This window comes from Muntiacus reevesi, chromosome 2, assembly GCF_963930625.1.
Source record: "Muntiacus reevesi chromosome 2, mMunRee1.1, whole genome shotgun sequence".
NCBI classification, from domain to species: Eukaryota; Metazoa; Chordata; class Mammalia; order Artiodactyla; family Cervidae; genus Muntiacus; species Muntiacus reevesi.
In genome coordinates this window covers 37,413,668-37,431,624 of record NC_089250.1, presented here as the reverse complement: position 1 = coordinate 37,431,624, position 17,957 = coordinate 37,413,668, and the positions used below count along the sequence as shown (strand labels likewise).

General features: G+C 47.3%; 1 protein-coding gene across 13 annotated transcripts in view; it reads left to right on the top strand.

The window, feature by feature from the left end:
- The window catches only part of DZANK1 (double zinc ribbon and ankyrin repeat domains 1), a 50,016-nt gene extending 32,954 nt beyond the window's left edge, over positions 1 to 17,062 (top strand). For 6 of the 13 annotated variants that reach the window (XM_065921286.1, XM_065921289.1, XM_065921282.1 and 3 more), the window contains 7 exons: positions 1,600 to 1,696; positions 2,600 to 2,700; positions 4,753 to 4,833; positions 5,512 to 5,639; positions 14,911 to 14,961; positions 15,519 to 15,593; positions 16,017 to 17,062. In XM_065921286.1, coding sequence (XP_065777358.1) covers positions 1,600 to 1,696; positions 2,600 to 2,700; positions 4,753 to 4,833; positions 5,512 to 5,639; positions 14,911 to 14,961; positions 15,519 to 15,593; positions 16,017 to 16,140 — 657 coding nt within the window. In that variant the 3' untranslated portion in view covers positions 16,141 to 17,062. The other 7 variants (XM_065921293.1, XM_065921287.1, XM_065921294.1 and 4 more) reach the window with 5 other exon arrangements.
- The last annotated feature ends 895 nt before the right edge of the window (positions 17,063 to 17,957 follow it).

Below are 17,957 nucleotides of genomic sequence, written 5' to 3'. Positions count from 1 at the left end.
TCATTTGAGAACTGACTGACCTAGAAAAGGGTAGCTTATAGTTTATTGAACTGCTTCTACATAATCCACAGAAAGGAAGAGTTTCCAATAACTGTAGGCTAGCAATTTCAGAGAATTAGGTAAGTAACTGAGTTAAACCTCAGAGAAGCCAGCTTTCAGGCACATAAAGATGTTATGAGAACAGGAATTATCATTCTATTGGTCCTTTAGTTCTCCAGTTACTTACACTCACTGAAGTCTAAGTGAAAGGCTGACACAAGTGTTTGCTATATGTATTTTGACCTCTTTGCCTATACAAATAAGCCAAACTTTGTGACCATATATCCCTTGACCTGCCCTCTTATGTGGTAACTGGAGCATTGTCACAGAGCCTGTGTGTGAACAACACTAATTGATGGATTCGGTAGCTTTAGTTTCATTTGATAAGAAGTCACAGTATACAAAAAGAGCAATGAATGGATTGAGAAGATGAGTGAAGAAGGCAAGGAAAAGAAGGGGGAACTTGCCCATGGCCATGACCTGGCAGGATGGATGCCTAGGGCATGCCTAAGTTACAGGGAGACTGGAAGTGGGATCCCATGGGAAAATGCATGTGAATGTGCTCTGAAACCAAGGAAAGCGCTCAATGCTGTGATTTCTGTTGTGTGGCTGCAGCAGAACTTAGGAGGGGAGGTGATTCAGGAGAATGGATCTGAGGGTTGCAGGAGATAGGGTTGGGGGGGGATGGTGGGAGGCTGAATGACAAGGGCTCTAGCTGATCCACCAGGAGCTCTGGCGTGTGAATCATACCACCTTTGTCCCCAGTTGAGGTAGGGGGAGAGGCATAACCACTAGGGCAAGTCAGCATCCACCTACTGATGGCAGTTGGGGACAGGGGTCAGCCGTGAGTTGTTAGCAGCCAGCGTAGCAGCTGGGATGGTAACTGACGGGTTTAGGGGAACTGGGCAGCCACCAAGAGCACCTACAATGTGTTGTCCATCATGCAGAAGTGGGAGAAGTATCCCCAGGTTCACAGTATATTTCTTCTTAGCCTGTGCGTTCTGTGCTCAGGAAGTAGTGGGTGGCCCCATGGTGGGGTGGGCAGGATGCCACGCTGTGCAATGGTCCAGGTGGATCGGAATTCCAGGTCTGGCCTTTGTCCCACCCATCCTCATTTTATAGACAGCCATGTAACCTCATTTTACCTTCTGGTCATAATATTTCCACTTTACAGATGAGGAAACTGAGGCTCAAGGTTCCTAAGGTAGTAAGTGACAGCACCAGGATTCAAACTCTGCAGCCAAGTCTTGGGAGGGCACAGTTACATACATGTTGTGTAGAGGGGCTGGGGCAGCTGCGGGAAGGTGGGCTGGCAGGAACCCGTTTGGAGGCTGTTGCCATGTTCCTGGTGAGAGAGGAGGGGCCAGACCGAGGCGTCATTTAAGAGGCAGAATGGACAAAGCATCACGGTGAGGTCAGGGAGCTGTCCAGAAGGATGGCCAGGCTTCAGGGCTTGACCGTCCATCATTAACAGAGAGACAGGGGCAGGTGAGCAGGGAGACCATTCTTTCTGCCAGGACGTGGCGTTGTTCACGATGCATGAATTTTTTCATTGGCCAGAACTTTTACCTGAACAAGGCGATGAATTTCAGCGACCACTTCCTGAGCAGCATCACTGAGAGTGGGAACGGGCTATTCGGCAGCGGATCCAACTTGGGTGAGTTGTCCCCTTTCCGGGAACTTTAAAACATTGACCCGTTATATATGGACATTGTTAAGAGAACAAATCCTATGAGTTCTCATCACGAGGAACAATATTTTTTCCTGCCTCTTTAGTTTTGTTTCTGTACGAGATAACGCTGTTCACCAAGCTTCTTGTGATCGCTGTTTTGTGGCCTAAGTCATCATGCTGCACACCTGAAAGTTAAGCTGTGCTGTATGTTAATTACATCTCAACCAAGCTGGAAGAAAAATAATAATTGAAAAAAGAAAAACCAGGAGACTTCCCTGGTGGTCCCAGTGGTTAAGACTTCTTCTTCCAGTGCAGGGGGTATGGGTTCGATCCTTGGTCAAGAAGCTAAGATTCTATGTGCCTCAAAGCCAGAAAACCAAAGCATAGAACAGAGGCCACAGTGTTGTAACAAATTCAACAAAGACTTTTAAAATGGTGCCCATCAAAAAAAAAAAAAAATTTAATAAAAATAAAAAAGGACAGTGGACCAAAAACAACACAGTGACTCAGCAAGGACTGCAGAGAAGTGCTTACCATTTGCTGGCCAGCCACACCTATCACTTTCACGTGTTACTTCAGGCCCTGTTACCTCCTCTGGCCTCCTGGAATTCAAGTGTGAGACCTTTGCAGATAGATTGGGGCAGGGGGTACTGTTTGAGGCCTGAAAACTGTAGCTTCTTTTTTTACCCTCCTTCTCATCCATCCTCTAGTTCTGGAATGAGAGGGCTGGCCCCAAGAGTCCTTTCCGCCAGGTTTCATCAAATAGAAATTTCTATAAAAGCCTTTCCTCCTCCTGACTTCCAAGGGGGCACACGGGGAGGGAGAGTGGATCTTACACGAGGGGGGTGGCAGGGGGCGACACTCGGTCCTGGACTCCTGTCATTCCAGTGAGTGACTACAGCCAGGGCGCTCCTGACACCGAGGAGAAAGTCACCAGGACCAAGAATTTCAAGACCAAACCCTTTCAAGAGAAGAAGCAGCAGCTTTCGGTACGTGATGCTCCTTGATGCTTCAGCCTGTGCATCCAGTGTTTCATTTTGAGATTTTTACAGATTTATTTATTTTTAATTGGAGGATAGTTGCTTTCCAGTGTTGTGGTGGTTTCTGCCGTACATCAACATGAATCAGCCATAGGTATACACATGTCACCTCCCACCCACCTCCCACCCCATTTTGAGATTTTTTTTTAATGAAAGAATACTTTTTCATTTTCTATTTGCTTTTTTTTAATACTGTGTTTCTACCTTATGGGGGTAAAACCCTTTAAAATCTCTCAAGATTATTCACTGAAATTATTTTACAGTTCTCCCCAGTCTCCTGAACCACCTCTGCTTTTTCTCTAGGGTCAATTCCATCTGCTCATCTTTCTTTTTTTTTTTTTTTTGGTTTGTCTTAAACATGTGCTGACTCTTGGTTGTCAGGTCATGTTGACAAATGAAGGGCTGGTTTGATCAGCACAGGAGCCCAGCCTGGGTGCCTGACTAGGTGTGGGCCTGAGGTCCCTGTTGGCAGAGGGTTCCTGAAGTGGCTGGCGTGGGAAGGCTTCTCACCTGGTGGACAGTGTGGTGGTGTGAGTGCTGTGGTGTTTCCAATTCCTTCCTGGCCCTCCAACCCCTTCCTGTGTCCATCATAGAGGCCTAGGCTCTGCTCTTCACTTTCTTGGGCCCCATGTTCCCAGTAGAAGCCTCTGTTAGGCAAATCATGAATCGTCTGGAAAACATCAGGTTTAAGCAGCAGCAGAAACCTCCACCCTGCTATACCCTTCTGCTCTGGAGAGAGGGGGGCGCTAGCCATCCCCGCATTCACACTAAGGCCCTTTAATAATGCGCTGTGGATTCAGCCACACCCAATGCCCGCCCTCTCTCTGGGCTCCCTGGGGAGAACCCTCTTACACTTCTGGGGTCCACACTTGCTTTTCTTCTTGGCTTCGATTCCTGATCCATCTGGTTCCATCTATTTTCTACCTCTGGAATTCCTCACCATTTCTGATCCACGGATGGTACCCTTTCCAGATTTCCCACAGCTGTTCAAGTATAGTTTTTTACAAATATGGGCCCTGAATAGTTTTAAGGAGAGCTTTGGAGACAGAAAGAGACATGGGTGCCCTTGCTCACCCACCATCCTGCCCTTTGGCTGGACGTCTTTGGCTGTGGCAAGGGGAACAGAGGTGCTTAGCCACGAGCCCAGAGCCACGGGCCCCGCCCAAGATGTAGGTGGATACGGACAGTGTCGGTTCTTCCTTCATCCTCAGTCACACCAAGGCCCGGACCTCTGCAGCTCACACACCAGCACCCAGCCGCAGCAGGCATTCTCCGCAGGCAGGTGCTCAGATTCAGGCTGATTTCAAACACGTTATAAAGCATAAGCTTGCATGGTAAAGAATCTGCCTGCAATATAGGAGACCCGGGTTCAATCCCAGGGAGATCCCCTGGAGAAGGAAATGGCAACCCACTCCAGTATTCTTGCCTGGGGAAATCCCAAGGACAGAGGAGCCTGGTGTGCGCTACAGTCCATGGAGTAGCAAAGAGTCAGACCCAACTGAGCAACAGACACCACATACAGAGTCAATTTCAGGGTTCACCTGGTTGCTTTTCTTAGAAACACTGATAATAAAACTAGTGTGGGGTTTCTGGAGTCTTTTGTGAGGTTTCTCATTGCATCCCTGTCCTTAGTAGCACAAAAGAGTGTCTGTGTGGAGTCCTTCCCTCAGGCAAGATGTTAGAGACCTGCCAGGCTTACTTTAGATGTGTTTACTTGTGCTGCTGGCCGTTGAGGATCACACATACCACACATGCACACCTCCTACACACCACATAGACACCACACACACACGCCTGCATACGCACGCACACACATACACACCTCTACACATATGCATCACACACACACATGCGTGCACACATGCTCACGCTCACCTGTCTCTGGGACCGAACGTAACCCAGAGAGGAGACATTTGACCTGAGGGTTGAGCTGGGCCAGTGGGACTTGCCAGTGAAAATACTCTGCGGCCGCACAAATGACCAACTTCTCTGTTCCTGCAGCCTGAAGACAGGCTTCTGCTGAAGGAGGTTGGACCCGCAGGGGAGGGAAGAGCATCTGTGATGGAGCAGCTGCTGGATGAGGTGAGGACAGCCGGCTTTCTGCCCCATCTCGGGCACACTCACAGAGCTGATTAATCAGAAATTGTCCAGGCAGCGGGCCCAGCGGCTAGTCAAAATCTGCACAGTAGGGACTTCCCCAGTGGTCCAGTGGTTAAGACTTCTCCTTCCAATGCAGGGGGTGCAGATTCCATCCCTGGTGGGGGAGCTAAGATCCTACATGCCTTGTGACCGAAAATCCAAAACATAAAACAGAAGCAATATTGTAATGAATTCAATAAAGTCTTTAAAAAAAAGATCCACATTAAAAAAAAACCACTTCACACTGTTACCTGTTGCTAATTTTTATAGCAAAAAAAAAAAAAAAAGGCTGAAAAGTGCACAGGAACCCCAATAACTTGCAGGCTCGGGGACAGAACCCGTGGTCTGTGACCCTGTGCGAGCTTCCTGTGTCCTGAAAAAGCAGAGTGGTCTCTCTGGGGGCGCCTCCTGCTGGGTGGGGGTGGGGGTGGGAAGGACAGAAACTCGAGTCCATCACCCATGTGACGCGGCAGCTCTGTCTTCAGAACTGGTCCTGGGCTGCCTGCTTCTCTCTACTGAGCTAAGCAGTTTGCTTCTGTCAGGGACTTGCTCCTAGGAGGGCAGGCGGGTGCCACGGCACGCAGGCTCTTGTGCGAGTTTGTCCCTTTCCCCATGTGGCAGGGAGCTGACCCCAACTGCAGTGACAACCAAGACCGGCCCGTCCTGAGCCTGGCGGCCATGAACCAACACCACGAAGCCATCCCGGTTCTCGTGCAGAGAGGAGCAGACGTGGACCAGCAGTGGGGCCCGTAAGTGAGACGCGAGGAGGGGAGAGTGCTGGGTGAGGTCGCAGCCAGCCACGGGCTGGCGGGGCTCCACTGTACGTCTACACGCCCACCCCATTCAACCTCAATCACTTAAGGACCATTTCAACCCACTGTGGCCTGAGAGACTTGACTGTTGTCTGTTTTCCAAATCTGGGTAAAACAAAGGTTTTTAAACCGATCATTGGATCATCTTTTAGTGGCTTTTATAAATGATGATCTAGTTTGTTAGCTCATGAATTTAGTTATATCTGTGGGGCCGCAAATCCTTAGTCCTTGGGTGCCAAGCCATGTTTTCGTCATGATCTGAAATGGTGAGTGTTCCCCATGGAAATGTACTCATGAAGTTACTGCAGAAAGAAAACCTTGTCCTGGCATCTCCGGATACTAACAGCACTGGAAGGAAGCTGAGTTGACCACCTCATCTCCTGGTGCCTCGGTGTCCCCAGCCAAGAAACAGGACAGAGAGACACCCAGAGATGTGGGATGGTTACTTACCTGCCTCTCGAGCCACCCGGCCTGGTGACTCTGTTGTTCTCTTGCGAATCACTTTGGAAACTGGGGTGGATGGTGTTTTGAGTCCAGGGTCTCGCTGTTAATGGCTCACATCCCACTGCCCTGATCGCAGGTCAGCCACTCAGCCTCCCTCGCTATTGCTGAGACCAGGTGGGCTCCCTCTATGAATTGTGCCTCTGAGGATGGTAAGGAGCACAGGGGATGAAAATTCAGTGGCTTCACTTCTGTCTTCCTCTCTTTCAAAATGTCCTCTAGCCTTTTTATTCAAAATCCCTCAATTTTTCTATGTATGTTTTCAAAGGTTTCTGCCCAGTAAGGACCCCATGTCAGTAGACAGGACCCCTTTTTAGTTTCACTTTATAGCAGAATGTTTGGGATGTGGGTGAATGTATTTGATGCCTGGAATTTACTTTCTCAGGTTTTCTTACTGCTCTCATGCGTCATACCTTGTAAGTTTCTTCATTTACCTATACTTACATTATCATTATTAATAGAAGTAATGCCACCTTGTTTTGTGTTAAGGTGTACTTTATATTTGTATAATTCCGACAAGGACTTTTTTGGGGGGTTGCAGTGAGTCTTTGTTGCTGTGCGGGCTTTCTCTGGTTGTGGCGAGTGGGAGTTACTCTTCGTTGCGGTGCGTGGGCTCCTCACGTGGTGGCCCTCTTGTTGAGGAGCACGGGCTCTGGGCACGGATGCTCAGTAGCTGTGGCACACCGGCTTAGTTGCCCCATGGCATGTGGGATCTTCCTGGACCAGGGATCCAGCCTGTGTCCCCTACATGGGCAGGCAGATTCTTATCCACTGTACCACCACAGCAGTCCAAGACAAGGATTTTTAAATTGCATCTAAGAATAATGTTTGTGGTTTGAAAGATTTACAAAAATCTCTCAAGCATGTTTTGAATCAGTGCTTAAGTGCAATGAGTCCTGGCTTTATGAAGAGTCCAACTAAGAGCATAAAACTAATCTGGACATGGATCAGAGGACCTTTTTCTCTTTGGTGTCCTCAGTTCCCATTCTTGCTTTATTGTCATTCTGTAAACTGACGTCTTACCCATGGGTGATCTCCTTGCATTTCTACTAAGTCTAGCTCGCGGCTGTATGGTCTGGCTGAGTGTATGTAACAGCCCTTTTTCACTTCCCCCTGCGTTGTCTGGGTTACTGTTTAACAGTTTATGGGTCTTGTAGGATGGGGTTTGGAAAACAGATCTTTCCACCAAGAGCCAATTCTGCTAAGACTGGCTAGTATTTACTGGTTCGAAGTGTTTGGGCCTGAGCCCAGACATGAGCTCAAGGCTGCACTGAGATCTTTAGGCACAAGCCCCTTGGAGATCTGACTTTCTTTTAGAAGAGGCCCTTTACAAACAAGGACTCACATGCTCTTTCCCACCCCGAGCTGGTTGAGCTGATGGAGAGAGGTCGCCCAGGTGGTCTCTACAGAAGTAACCTCTGTCAAGCAGCCTGGCAGGCAGTAGAAAGCCCCTCCCTAGGATTTCTGGCTCCCCAGTTTGTGTCTTTCTTACCAGAATAAACTCATACTCAGCAGAAAGGGGATCTTGTTGTTCAGTCGCTCAGTCATGTCCGACTTTTTGTGACCCCATGGACTGCAGCACGCCAGACTTCCCTGTCCTTCACCATCTCCTGGACAGAAAGTGGATGGCCAAGGAGTAATACACATCTGTCACCAAAGCTGATACCTCTTGCCAGCAAACTTTAGAAGCACAAATGCAAGGCCTTACGAGGAGAGGGACATGGAAACGTGGTTTGCTTCTGGGCGGGAGCTGGGCTTCTTCACAGTTTCAAACTGTGAACAGTTTCAAACTTCACTCCTCTGAGCTCTGCCCCCGGAGGCAGGTGAGGCAAATGCAGCTATCAGTGTACCAAGACGTTCACTGTGGAGATGTATTGTTAGATAATTCAGGATTTATGCACAGAGAGTGTGCCTTGATTCACTGAGATACCTAGATCAGGGTAAACAGTTTGCGTTGCCGTGCATTGGTAGAAAAGTGTCTTTATGATACAAATTCACAGAGTACCACGGTGTGCTTGCTCTGCAAAACCGTGTTCTGGAAGGTCTGATATGACGACGACTAGCTACTCGGAGGAACAAACTCACAGCTTGATGTTCGAACACGAGGGTGTGTTCCATCTCATGCTCTCGCTGTGTTGGAGTCAGTTTGTCTGAGGAGCAGGGTATACAATGAAGATTTATCATTTCCCCAAATGGACTGTGGTTACGTGGGAAATATCAGTTACTAACCTGGAAAATGTAGCCATCAGCAACCCGGCCCCCCTCAGCCCCACAACACCTTCATTCAATAAACTGAACACCCTCTGCTCTCAGTCTGGGGAGAGCTCTGAAGACAGGAGGTCAGGAGTCTACTTAGGAGATGCTGTGATCCTGTGACTAAATAAGTTCAAATGGGAAGTGCATGATGAACCCCCCAGAACCCAAGGGTGTGAAGTGACGGGTAAGCCTTCTACCACCAGGGAGGCGGGAAGGGTGAAGGACAAGGAGGATGCTGGTGTGACCGAGACCTCCATGGTCAGGCTCTCAGCATGCTGTACACCCCTCACCCTGAATTTGTAACTGGGTGGTCTCAGCTCCCCGAGAGAGGAACAAGCACTGTGTCACATGTGACCTGGTGGCCGTGGCACCTTTAAGGGCACCAGGAGGCACCCACACGTGTGTGGAGTAAACAAATAATTCAAGTGTCTTAGAGCCCAGGGGATGTGATCTGAAAGAGCTCATGAGAAACGTAAACTTTGAAGGTGACCCCTGGGAATTTTGCTAACAGTGAGGGGAAGAGGAAGAGGTAGCCTTCTGTGGTGATGTAACAGTTTGGAGGCAGGAGAGAGCAAAATGTGGAGAAAATGAGCATATTCTTTTCATCTGTCAAATGGGGGTGATTGTGCTCACGTCATAGAGTTAGTGGAGGATGAAATGAGTGTTTTGAGGTGCCCATGAGGAGCCTAACGATTGGACTCTAATGGCAGCAGTCATGATGCCATGGTAATGAAAAGGTGGGTAAGGATTTGAGTGGAAAGTGTCAACTGCTCAATGATGGACAGTGCATAAGATGGGGATGAGAGGGGCCAGGGAGAATAGCCCAGAAAGGTGTTAGGACTGAGTTTAAGTTCTGAATTCTTCTGTTTCTGCTAAGAGATGTCGCCAAGCCCTCCCATCTCCACATTTTCACGTTAAGGAAAGGGCATGTATATTTTTTTAATGCCCCAAGCTCTAAGCAGATGAGCTTCATAAGTGTTTCTCATACTGTAACATGTATGTGAATCATCCGAGGACCTTGTTAAAATGCACATTCGGTAGATCTGGGTGTGGCCGGGGCTGAGATCCTGCATCTCTAACAAGCTCTGAGGAGAGGCCAGTGGTCCAGGTGCCACCATCTGAGTAGCCACCATTCTTACAAACACCAAGATGTTAAGAGATGGCCCAGCGTGGCCCTCGGTAAGGAGATGGCCTCACAGTGCTATTGGACATGGGATTTTCCCCATGCCTCACAGGTCAGTGATGTTATCTGCTCAAACGAATAATAATATCACCACCACCACCAACAGCAATATGAAGGCTGATCCCCAAATCTTAGTTGCCAGGAGAAACTGTATGCCTCAAACCAAAGGCAGATCTTTGGAAAGCCATGGGAATTCGTGTGTAAGGCACACAGCCATTCTCACTTCCTGCCTCTGGAGAAAGAGGAGGAGGAACTAGCCAATCACGCCACCCAGATTTACTCAGGACCAGGGTCCTTGGCCAGGTAAGCTGGCGGAACATACGTGAATGCTAACATCTAAACCTAGATGAGACCTGGAACCACTGGGGTGGCTTGGTGCTGAGGGTTCTGCTGCAGCAAAAGCCAGTTGAAAGTTCTAAGTTTCTCACCTTCTGGAAAATGGAAAGTCTTACCACCTGGGCAGTTCTGACTCTGGAGCCAAAATCAGGCAGGGGCTTCCCTGCACCCACCGTTGGAGGCAGAAGTTCATAGACATGTGTACCTGCAATTCTTGCAAGTCATGTGGGTCTCAGTCTAGGAGGCAACACTCCTTCCCCAAGTTTGTCTGTCTGTTCATTCTCTTCATTGGTGTATTCATTTCACTAGTGGTTTCTGGGCACCTACTGTGTGCTGGTCAGCATTCTAGGCAGTGGACACACAGCATTGATGGAGACAGACCCCTCCCTCATGGAGCTCAGAGTGTAGTGGAGGAGACAGACAATAAACAAGTAAGCAGATGAACGAGTCATTTCAGAGAATGCTAAGTGCTGCAAGGAAAATAAAGCCAGGTAAGAGAGGTGAGCATGGTGTGGTCAGGAGAGGCCCCCACCATCCCCCAGGACCAGAGCAGAAGCTCCCAGTTAGTCTGGGACAGGCTTGCTTCAGGTACAGAGTGGCACGGGAGGTTTCTTTACCATTTTCATCATTTCTGGACCTGGGTCATTCTGGACCCCATTTCTAGTGACATTGTCTTATTTATGACTGGGCTGGCAGAAAGATTTCTTAAACTGTGTATGATGGCTGAAAACAATCCATACACACCAAGTAACTTTTCAGTTGTCTCAGAATAAGATGTGGACATGATTGAAGAAAACCACATCCTGTGAAAGAGCTTGGCAGGTCTCCGCTACCTTCACCTCTTCATCCGCAGTTCTGTCTTCAAGGACAACTAGTGCAAATATTTTAAAGTTCTCCAGGGAGTCAGCTATATCTCTGTCACTAAAACAGTACACTTAAATGGGTCATTCCTGATCTAGCATGCTCAGATAGCATCTGTTGATTCCTGCTGTGATAAATGGTAATTACACTTGCTGACCCCACCATCACGTTTTGATCATTCTGTTACTGTTTTTGGTTCTTTATTAATTACTGTGAAAATAACAATGATAGTCCTGAACTCCTCTACATTGATTATCATCTTTGAATGATATCGCTTGACTGACCTGTGTGTACTGAGAAGTGTGTACAAGTATGTATTAGTGCTCTGTACCTTCACTTCTGTCTTTCCTTCCCCTTCCATCTCACAACTTCTGTTAGTCAATGCTTACTTTTTACAACACTAATCACAGTTGTGTTTACTTGTGTTAACATAATTAAGACATCCATTCTTCATCCATAGGTTGATTCCAATGGTTGAAAAGTATGAAGAGTTAATTGCATTATAATAGCTACATAAATATCATTCATTGCTATATTCTGATTACATTTTATTGTTTGTTGGTTCAAGAAAAGAACAACACTTAAGCCAGTGAAAGTAAAATTATCTTACCAGAAATGTCAAATGGATTCTCCTTACACACCATAAATTATTCAAAATCAGGCCACATTTCGTTTTTTTTTTTTTTTTTTTCACAATCCATGACTAACTTATACATGTTTTGTGTATCTTTGATTCCCCTGGACTTTCTGACTGCCTTTGTTTTTTTCTGGTTTGAAAGAGAACACACATTCACCACATCTGTAATCTTATCTGGTTCCTTATTTTTTCAGTGCTTTTTCTCTTAGAGGCTTTCTTCTTGAAGTATACTTACTAGTCAGATTTTGCCTGACAGCTCTCTGGCCTTGCTGCACGGTGGTCATCGTGGCATTTCTTTTCACTGGAATTCCCCTGAAATTGTTCACTCTTTCCTCTTTCTTGGTTTTGACCCTTTTCAGGCTGGAGTGTGGGTTTAGGTAACCTCTTCAGAAAGGGTATGTAGAAAAAACTTTTGAGTGCTTGAATGTCAAGAATGACTTTCTTTTGTCTTCACTCTTGACTAATAATCTTGATATTAATTTCTGTGTTCAAAATGATTTTCCTCAAGTCTTAGTAAGCCTTGTTCGGATGATTTCTAGCATCCGGCATAGCCCATGCAAATGCTACAGAAAATTCTTATTTGTGACCTGTTTGTTCTTCCTGGAAGCATTTATCACTGATGTTCTGAGATTTCACATGGGTATTTTTTTGATGTACTGTTTTTTCATTCATCCAGGTGACCCTTTCAGTCTGAAAAGTCATGTGTCTTTTCAGGGGAAGTTTCTTCTATTTTTTCTATTCTCTCTTTCTAAAATTCTTATGAGTTAGATGGTGGGCCTCTTGAATTGACCCCCTCTATCTGTCTTTTTAAATTTCTTTCTCCATATTTTTCATCTCCCTTTTTCTCTCTGTTTTAAGAGGTTTTCTTGGCTCTCTTGCTAACTACTCTTTATTTCAACAGTCAGCTTTTTTACTTTCTCAGTTCAGTTCAGTTCAGTCGCTCAGTTGTGTTCAACTCTTTGTGACCCCATGGACTGCAGCATGCCAGGCTTCCCGGTCCGTCACCAACTCCTGGAGCTTGCTCAAACTCATGTCCATCCAGTCAGTGATGTCATCCAATTATCTCATCCTCTGTCGTCCCCTTCTCCTGCCTTCAATCTTTCCCAGCATCACAGTCTTTTCTAATGAGTCAGTTCTTCGCATCAGGTGGCCAAAGTATTGGAGTTTCAGCTTCAGCATCAGTCCTTCCAATGAATATTCAGGACTGATTTCCCTTAGGATTGATTGGTTGGCTCTCCATGCAGTCCAAGGGGCTCTCAAGAGTCTTCTCCAATACCGTAGGTCAAAAGAATTAATTCTTTGGCGGTCAGCTTTCTTTATGGTCCAACTCTTAACATCCATACATGACTACTGGAAAAACCATTACTTTGACTAGATGAACCTTTGTTGGCAAAGTAATGTCTCTGCTTTTTAACATGCTGTCTAGGTTGGTCGTAGCTTTTCTTCCAAGGAGCAAGTGTCTTTTAATTTCATGGCTGCAGTCACTGTCTGCAGTGATTTTGGAGCCCAAGCAAATAAAGTCTGTCACTGTTTCCATTGTTTTCCATCTATTTGCCATGAAGTGGTGGGACTGGATGCCATGATCTTAGTTTTCTGAATGTTGAGTTTTAATATTTTCACTTTTTAACATTTTCACTCTCCTCTTTCATCAGGAGATTCTTTAGTTCTTTGCTTTCTGCCATAAGGGTGGTGTCATCTGCACATCTGAGGTTATTGATATTTCTCCCAGCAATCTTGATTCCAGCTTGTGCTTCATCCAGCCCAGCATTTTGCATGATATACTCTGCATATAAGTTAAATAAGCAGGGTGACAGTATACAACCCTGACGTACTCCTTTCCCTATTTGGGACCAGTCTGTTGTTCCAGGAGAAGGTAATGGCAACCCACTCCAGTACTCTTGCCTGGAAAATCCCATGGATGGAGGAGCCTAGTGGGCTGCAGTCCATGGGGTTGCTAAGAGTCAGACACAACTCAGCAACTTCACTTTCACTTTTCACTTTCATGCATTGGAGAAGGCAATGGCAACCCACTCCAGTACTCTTGCCTGGAAAATCCCATGGATGGAGGAGCCTAGTGGGCTGCAGTCCATGGGGTTGCTAAGAGTCAGACACAACTCAGCAACTTCACTTTCACTTTTCACTTTCATGCATTGGAGAAGGAAATGGCAACCCACTCCAGTGTTCTTGCCTGGAGAATCCCAGGGATGGGGGAGCCTGGTGGGCTGCCATCTATGGGGTTGCACAGAGTCGGACACGACTAAAGTGACTTAGCCGCAGCAGCAGCTGTTCCATTTCCAGTTCTAACTGTTGCGTCTTGACCTGCATACAGATTTCTCAGGAGGCAGGTAAGGTGGTCTGGTATTCCCATCTCTTTAAGAATTTTCCACAGCTTGTTGTGATCCACACAGTCAAAGGCTTTGGCCTAGTCAATAGAGCAGAAGCAGATGTTTTTCTGGAACTCTCTCGCTTTTTCTGTGATCCAGTGGGTGTTGGCAATTTGATCTGTGGTTCCTCTGCCTTTTCTAAATCCAGTTTGAACATCTGGAAGTTCACAGTTTACATACTGTTGAAGCCTGGCTTGGAGAATTTTGAGCATTACTCTGCTAGCGTGTGAGTTGAGAGCAATTGTGTGATTGTTTGAACATTCTTTGGCATTGCCTTTCTTTGGGATTGGAATGAAAACTTACCTTTTCTTCTAGACCTGCATACAGATTTCTCAGGAGGCAGGTAAGGTGGTCTGGTATTCCCATCTCTTTAAGAATTTTCCACAGTTTGTGGTGATCCACACAGTCAGAGGCTTTGGCATAGTCAATAAAGCAGAAGTAGATGTTTTTCTGGAATTCTCTTGCTTTTTCAATGATCCAGCGGGTGTTGGCAATTTGATTTCTGGTTCCTCTACCTTTTCTAAATCCAGCTTGAACATCTGGAAGTATACTTTCTAAGAGAGCCTTTTGGTTCTGATTGCTTCTTCTTCACAGCCTCTGTTTTTGTCTTCAGTCATTTTAAATTTCTTATGTTTCTGTGTCTTGGTTTTTTTTCTCTTTGATGCTGCCAGTTTTTCTCAGATGTGCACCATCGTTTATCATCCATTCAGGTTTGCAACTGGGAAATGGGCTAGGTGGGTGGGAATTCTGTGTATATAGCAGGAGCTTATCAAATGAGGGGGCTTGGCGAGTCTGTGAAGCTGCTCTCAGACTAGGACGCTCAGACAGTGGAAGGCTTCCCTCTGGGCATGGGAGTTGTTGACCTGGTTCTCACCAGAGGCTCCATGTATCATCTTCACAAAAGAGGCCACCAAACTTTTTCTCCACTGGGATAAGTTTATGGCTGCAGATACATCTGCATGTGCAGGGGACGGGGTGGTGGTGTCGAGGGAAGGACCAGGGGCCAGGAGAATGCAGACCTTCAGCTGCTCATCTCATTTCTGTCTCCAGCCATGACTCCCACCTTCCATCACTCCTGCCACCTCTGATCAGGAGCATTTCGTGAGTTCTGGAATGCAGGTACCACCCCTTCCTCCACTGTGGCATCCACTGCTCCCTCACTGGGCCAAGCTGACAAGGCAACGTGGAGAGAGAGTCTGGCACATAGCAAAATATGCTATCTGACCTCTCAGGTTCATATCACACAAGCCACACTCACTGAAGCTAAGGTCATTGTCCCCACACAAGAACAGGAGCCTCAGCCCTGAAACGTTATTGTCATATGGACAGTCGCCAGGATTCAAGCCAAGAGTGAAACCATGTCCCACACATTCCACAAACTCTTGCAGGAAATACACTAACATAGTGTTTATTAGTATAAATTGACTATAAACCAGATCCTTGTGGGATTTCTCACTTTAAAACTTTCTCTCTGATATCAAAGCTTACCCTGCTAATCTTCCAAAGAAAGGAGCAGAAAGGGATGAGTCAATAGATTTTCCTGGGTTAGTTAAGTAGGTCATGGGTGAAACCAAGGCCCCCAAGGCCCCTGCTCCCTCTCCAGTCTCTCGAGGATGCTAACCAAGGATTTAGTCAGGGATTTTTTCCCACCCAAACAGGCTCCAAAATACAGCTCTTCATGAAGCAACTCTGCTTGGCCGGGCAGGAAGGGAGTGCATCGCTGCCTTACTGGGGTATGTTCCTTGGCCTCTGGGGGACACTCCAACTGCCACAGTGATCCCCTTGTTGGTCTGTGAGGATTTCAGGGGGTCCTGGCACCCAAACAGCTGACCCAGTGAATGGGGGCCACCATCCCACCACGGCTCCCAAGGCACTGAGAGCTTTTCAAAGCACAATGAAAATGCTGCCCCCCTTAAATCCACCTGGTTGTGGGTTGTGGAGGCTATGGGAACCCTTTGTTGGGACTGGCATTGGACGTGTGAGATCGCAGAGTTCGTCAGAAGGGCTCAGGGTAGAGCTGCCTTTGAGGGCTGGGTCATGGTGGCCTCTTGCGGGAAGTTTGGGACGGGGGCCCAGGAGCCCCAGCAGCAGGGAGGAGTCAGGCCCTGATGCTCAGGGACCGGAATCCATCAGCTCACCCCCATTTTCCTTCGCAGATGCAACGCCAGCGTCCAGAAGAAGAACGCGAGAGGCCAGACGGCGTACGACCTGGCCCTGGAAACTGGGGACGAGTCTGTCACCTCACTCTTTGCTGCTAAGCTTGGCCTAGATGAACGCTAAGCCCAAGGGCCCCACAGGCATCATTCAGAGAAGTCACCCAGCTCCGGCTGTGCTGTGTTCACTTCCTTCCAAATGCATAATAGAGATTTGGAAATTGAGCTTGAGAGCCACTCATAAGATTTTAAAAAATTATGTGACAGTGTAAGCCACCCATGCCCACACTCCCTGAGTATTTCCCCAAACGCCCTGGATCCTGATGAACGTAGTGTACACTAGTGGTGTGTTGCTGCTTGTCTTCGAATTTGCTCTTGAATCTTAATTTATTTCTCAGTAGACAGTAATTGCATACTGTTGTTGTTCAGTCTTTAAGTCATGTCCAACTCTTTGTGACCCAGTGGACTGTAGCATGCCAGGTTCCTCCGTCCTTCACTCTATCCTGGAGTTTACTCAAATTCACGTCCCTTGAGTCGGTGATGCTATCTTCCCACCTCATCCTCTGCCACCCCCTTCTCCTTTTGCCTTCAATCTTTCCCAGTCTTTTCCAATAATTGTATATGGTTCTAAGCAAAGAAGTGTAAGATCTCATGTAGTGAAGAGTCTCCCTCCCATCCCCACCCCACGACCACTCACATTCCTCCTCAGACCACCAGTGACCTCCGTGTCAGTTGTGTGTTTCCAGAAGTAGCGTAGGATTATATAAGCAAGTGTATGTCGTATGTGTATGTGTATGTGTTTTGTAGAGTACACGTAAATGTAAGTGAAAGTAACACACCTATATTCTGTCCCCTCTTCTAAGACAAATAGTGGGAAACCACATACTGCTCTGCATGTTATTTGCTTAATATATCTAGTAAATTGGTTCCAAATTAGTGCATAAAAATTGAGCTTATTAGAATCTTTCCCTATGAAGCTGAACTCATCAATATTCGTATTGTTATGGCTTGTTCTCTGGTTGACAGGTAAGCTTCAAATAAACCAGTTACAGGAATGTGAAACTTTGATTCATTTTTTTTTTTAGATCATCATCTCAATCTTCATGCTAACATGCTGATGTTGCCATCACGGAGTCTCAAAATTGTTTCTGTTAAACTCTGAAAATGGGATATTCATTAGAATAGTTAATTCATGACCATAAGTGATAGACCCTGTCAGGGTGGCTGCTGGCATCGCCGCCTGCACTTCCTTTCCCAGGGTGAATGCCTGTCCGCAGGGCGACGGGTGCAGGGTCAGACAGGAGCCCCGGTGGGGTTGTGGGCTTGGACGGCGGCGACCCTGGCTCCCAGGTCAGAGGCCCAGTGGCCACATAAAGGGCACAGGGGACAGGGGAGTCAAGTGAACCCCCGACCTGTCTACCCCCCCCTCACATTTTTCAGGAGAGCCGGAGCCCCTCACAGGGGAGCCTGTTCAGGGCAGGGCCTTCTAGAGACACTTTGGGGCAGAAGAGGGTGGGTGTTCACTGGGGACCAACCCCTGTGAGAGGAGGAGGCGGGGCGGGGCAGGGGACGCCGCTGGTGGCCATGCACACACACCCACCTACCCACACCGCCACCCAACCGCCCCCCGGCCGCCGCCTCCCGGGCTGCTCTAGTGGCCTCCCCACAAGGCAGGCGGCCGATGGCTTCCCCTCAAGGAAAGGTCCCAGAGGGTGAAGCCGGGTCAACTGTTGATTTGATCACCTGTCCTAGGAGAACCCACCACCATTCCCATGACTTGCGCTGTGCTCAGCTCCCCAGGGTGAGAGGTGGGAGGTTGGTTTAGGATGGGAGACACATGTACACCCATGGCTGATCCATGTCAATGTATGGCAAAAACCACTATCATTTACACTATTGTAAAGTAATTAGCCTCCAATTAAATTAATTTTTAAAAAAAGAGGT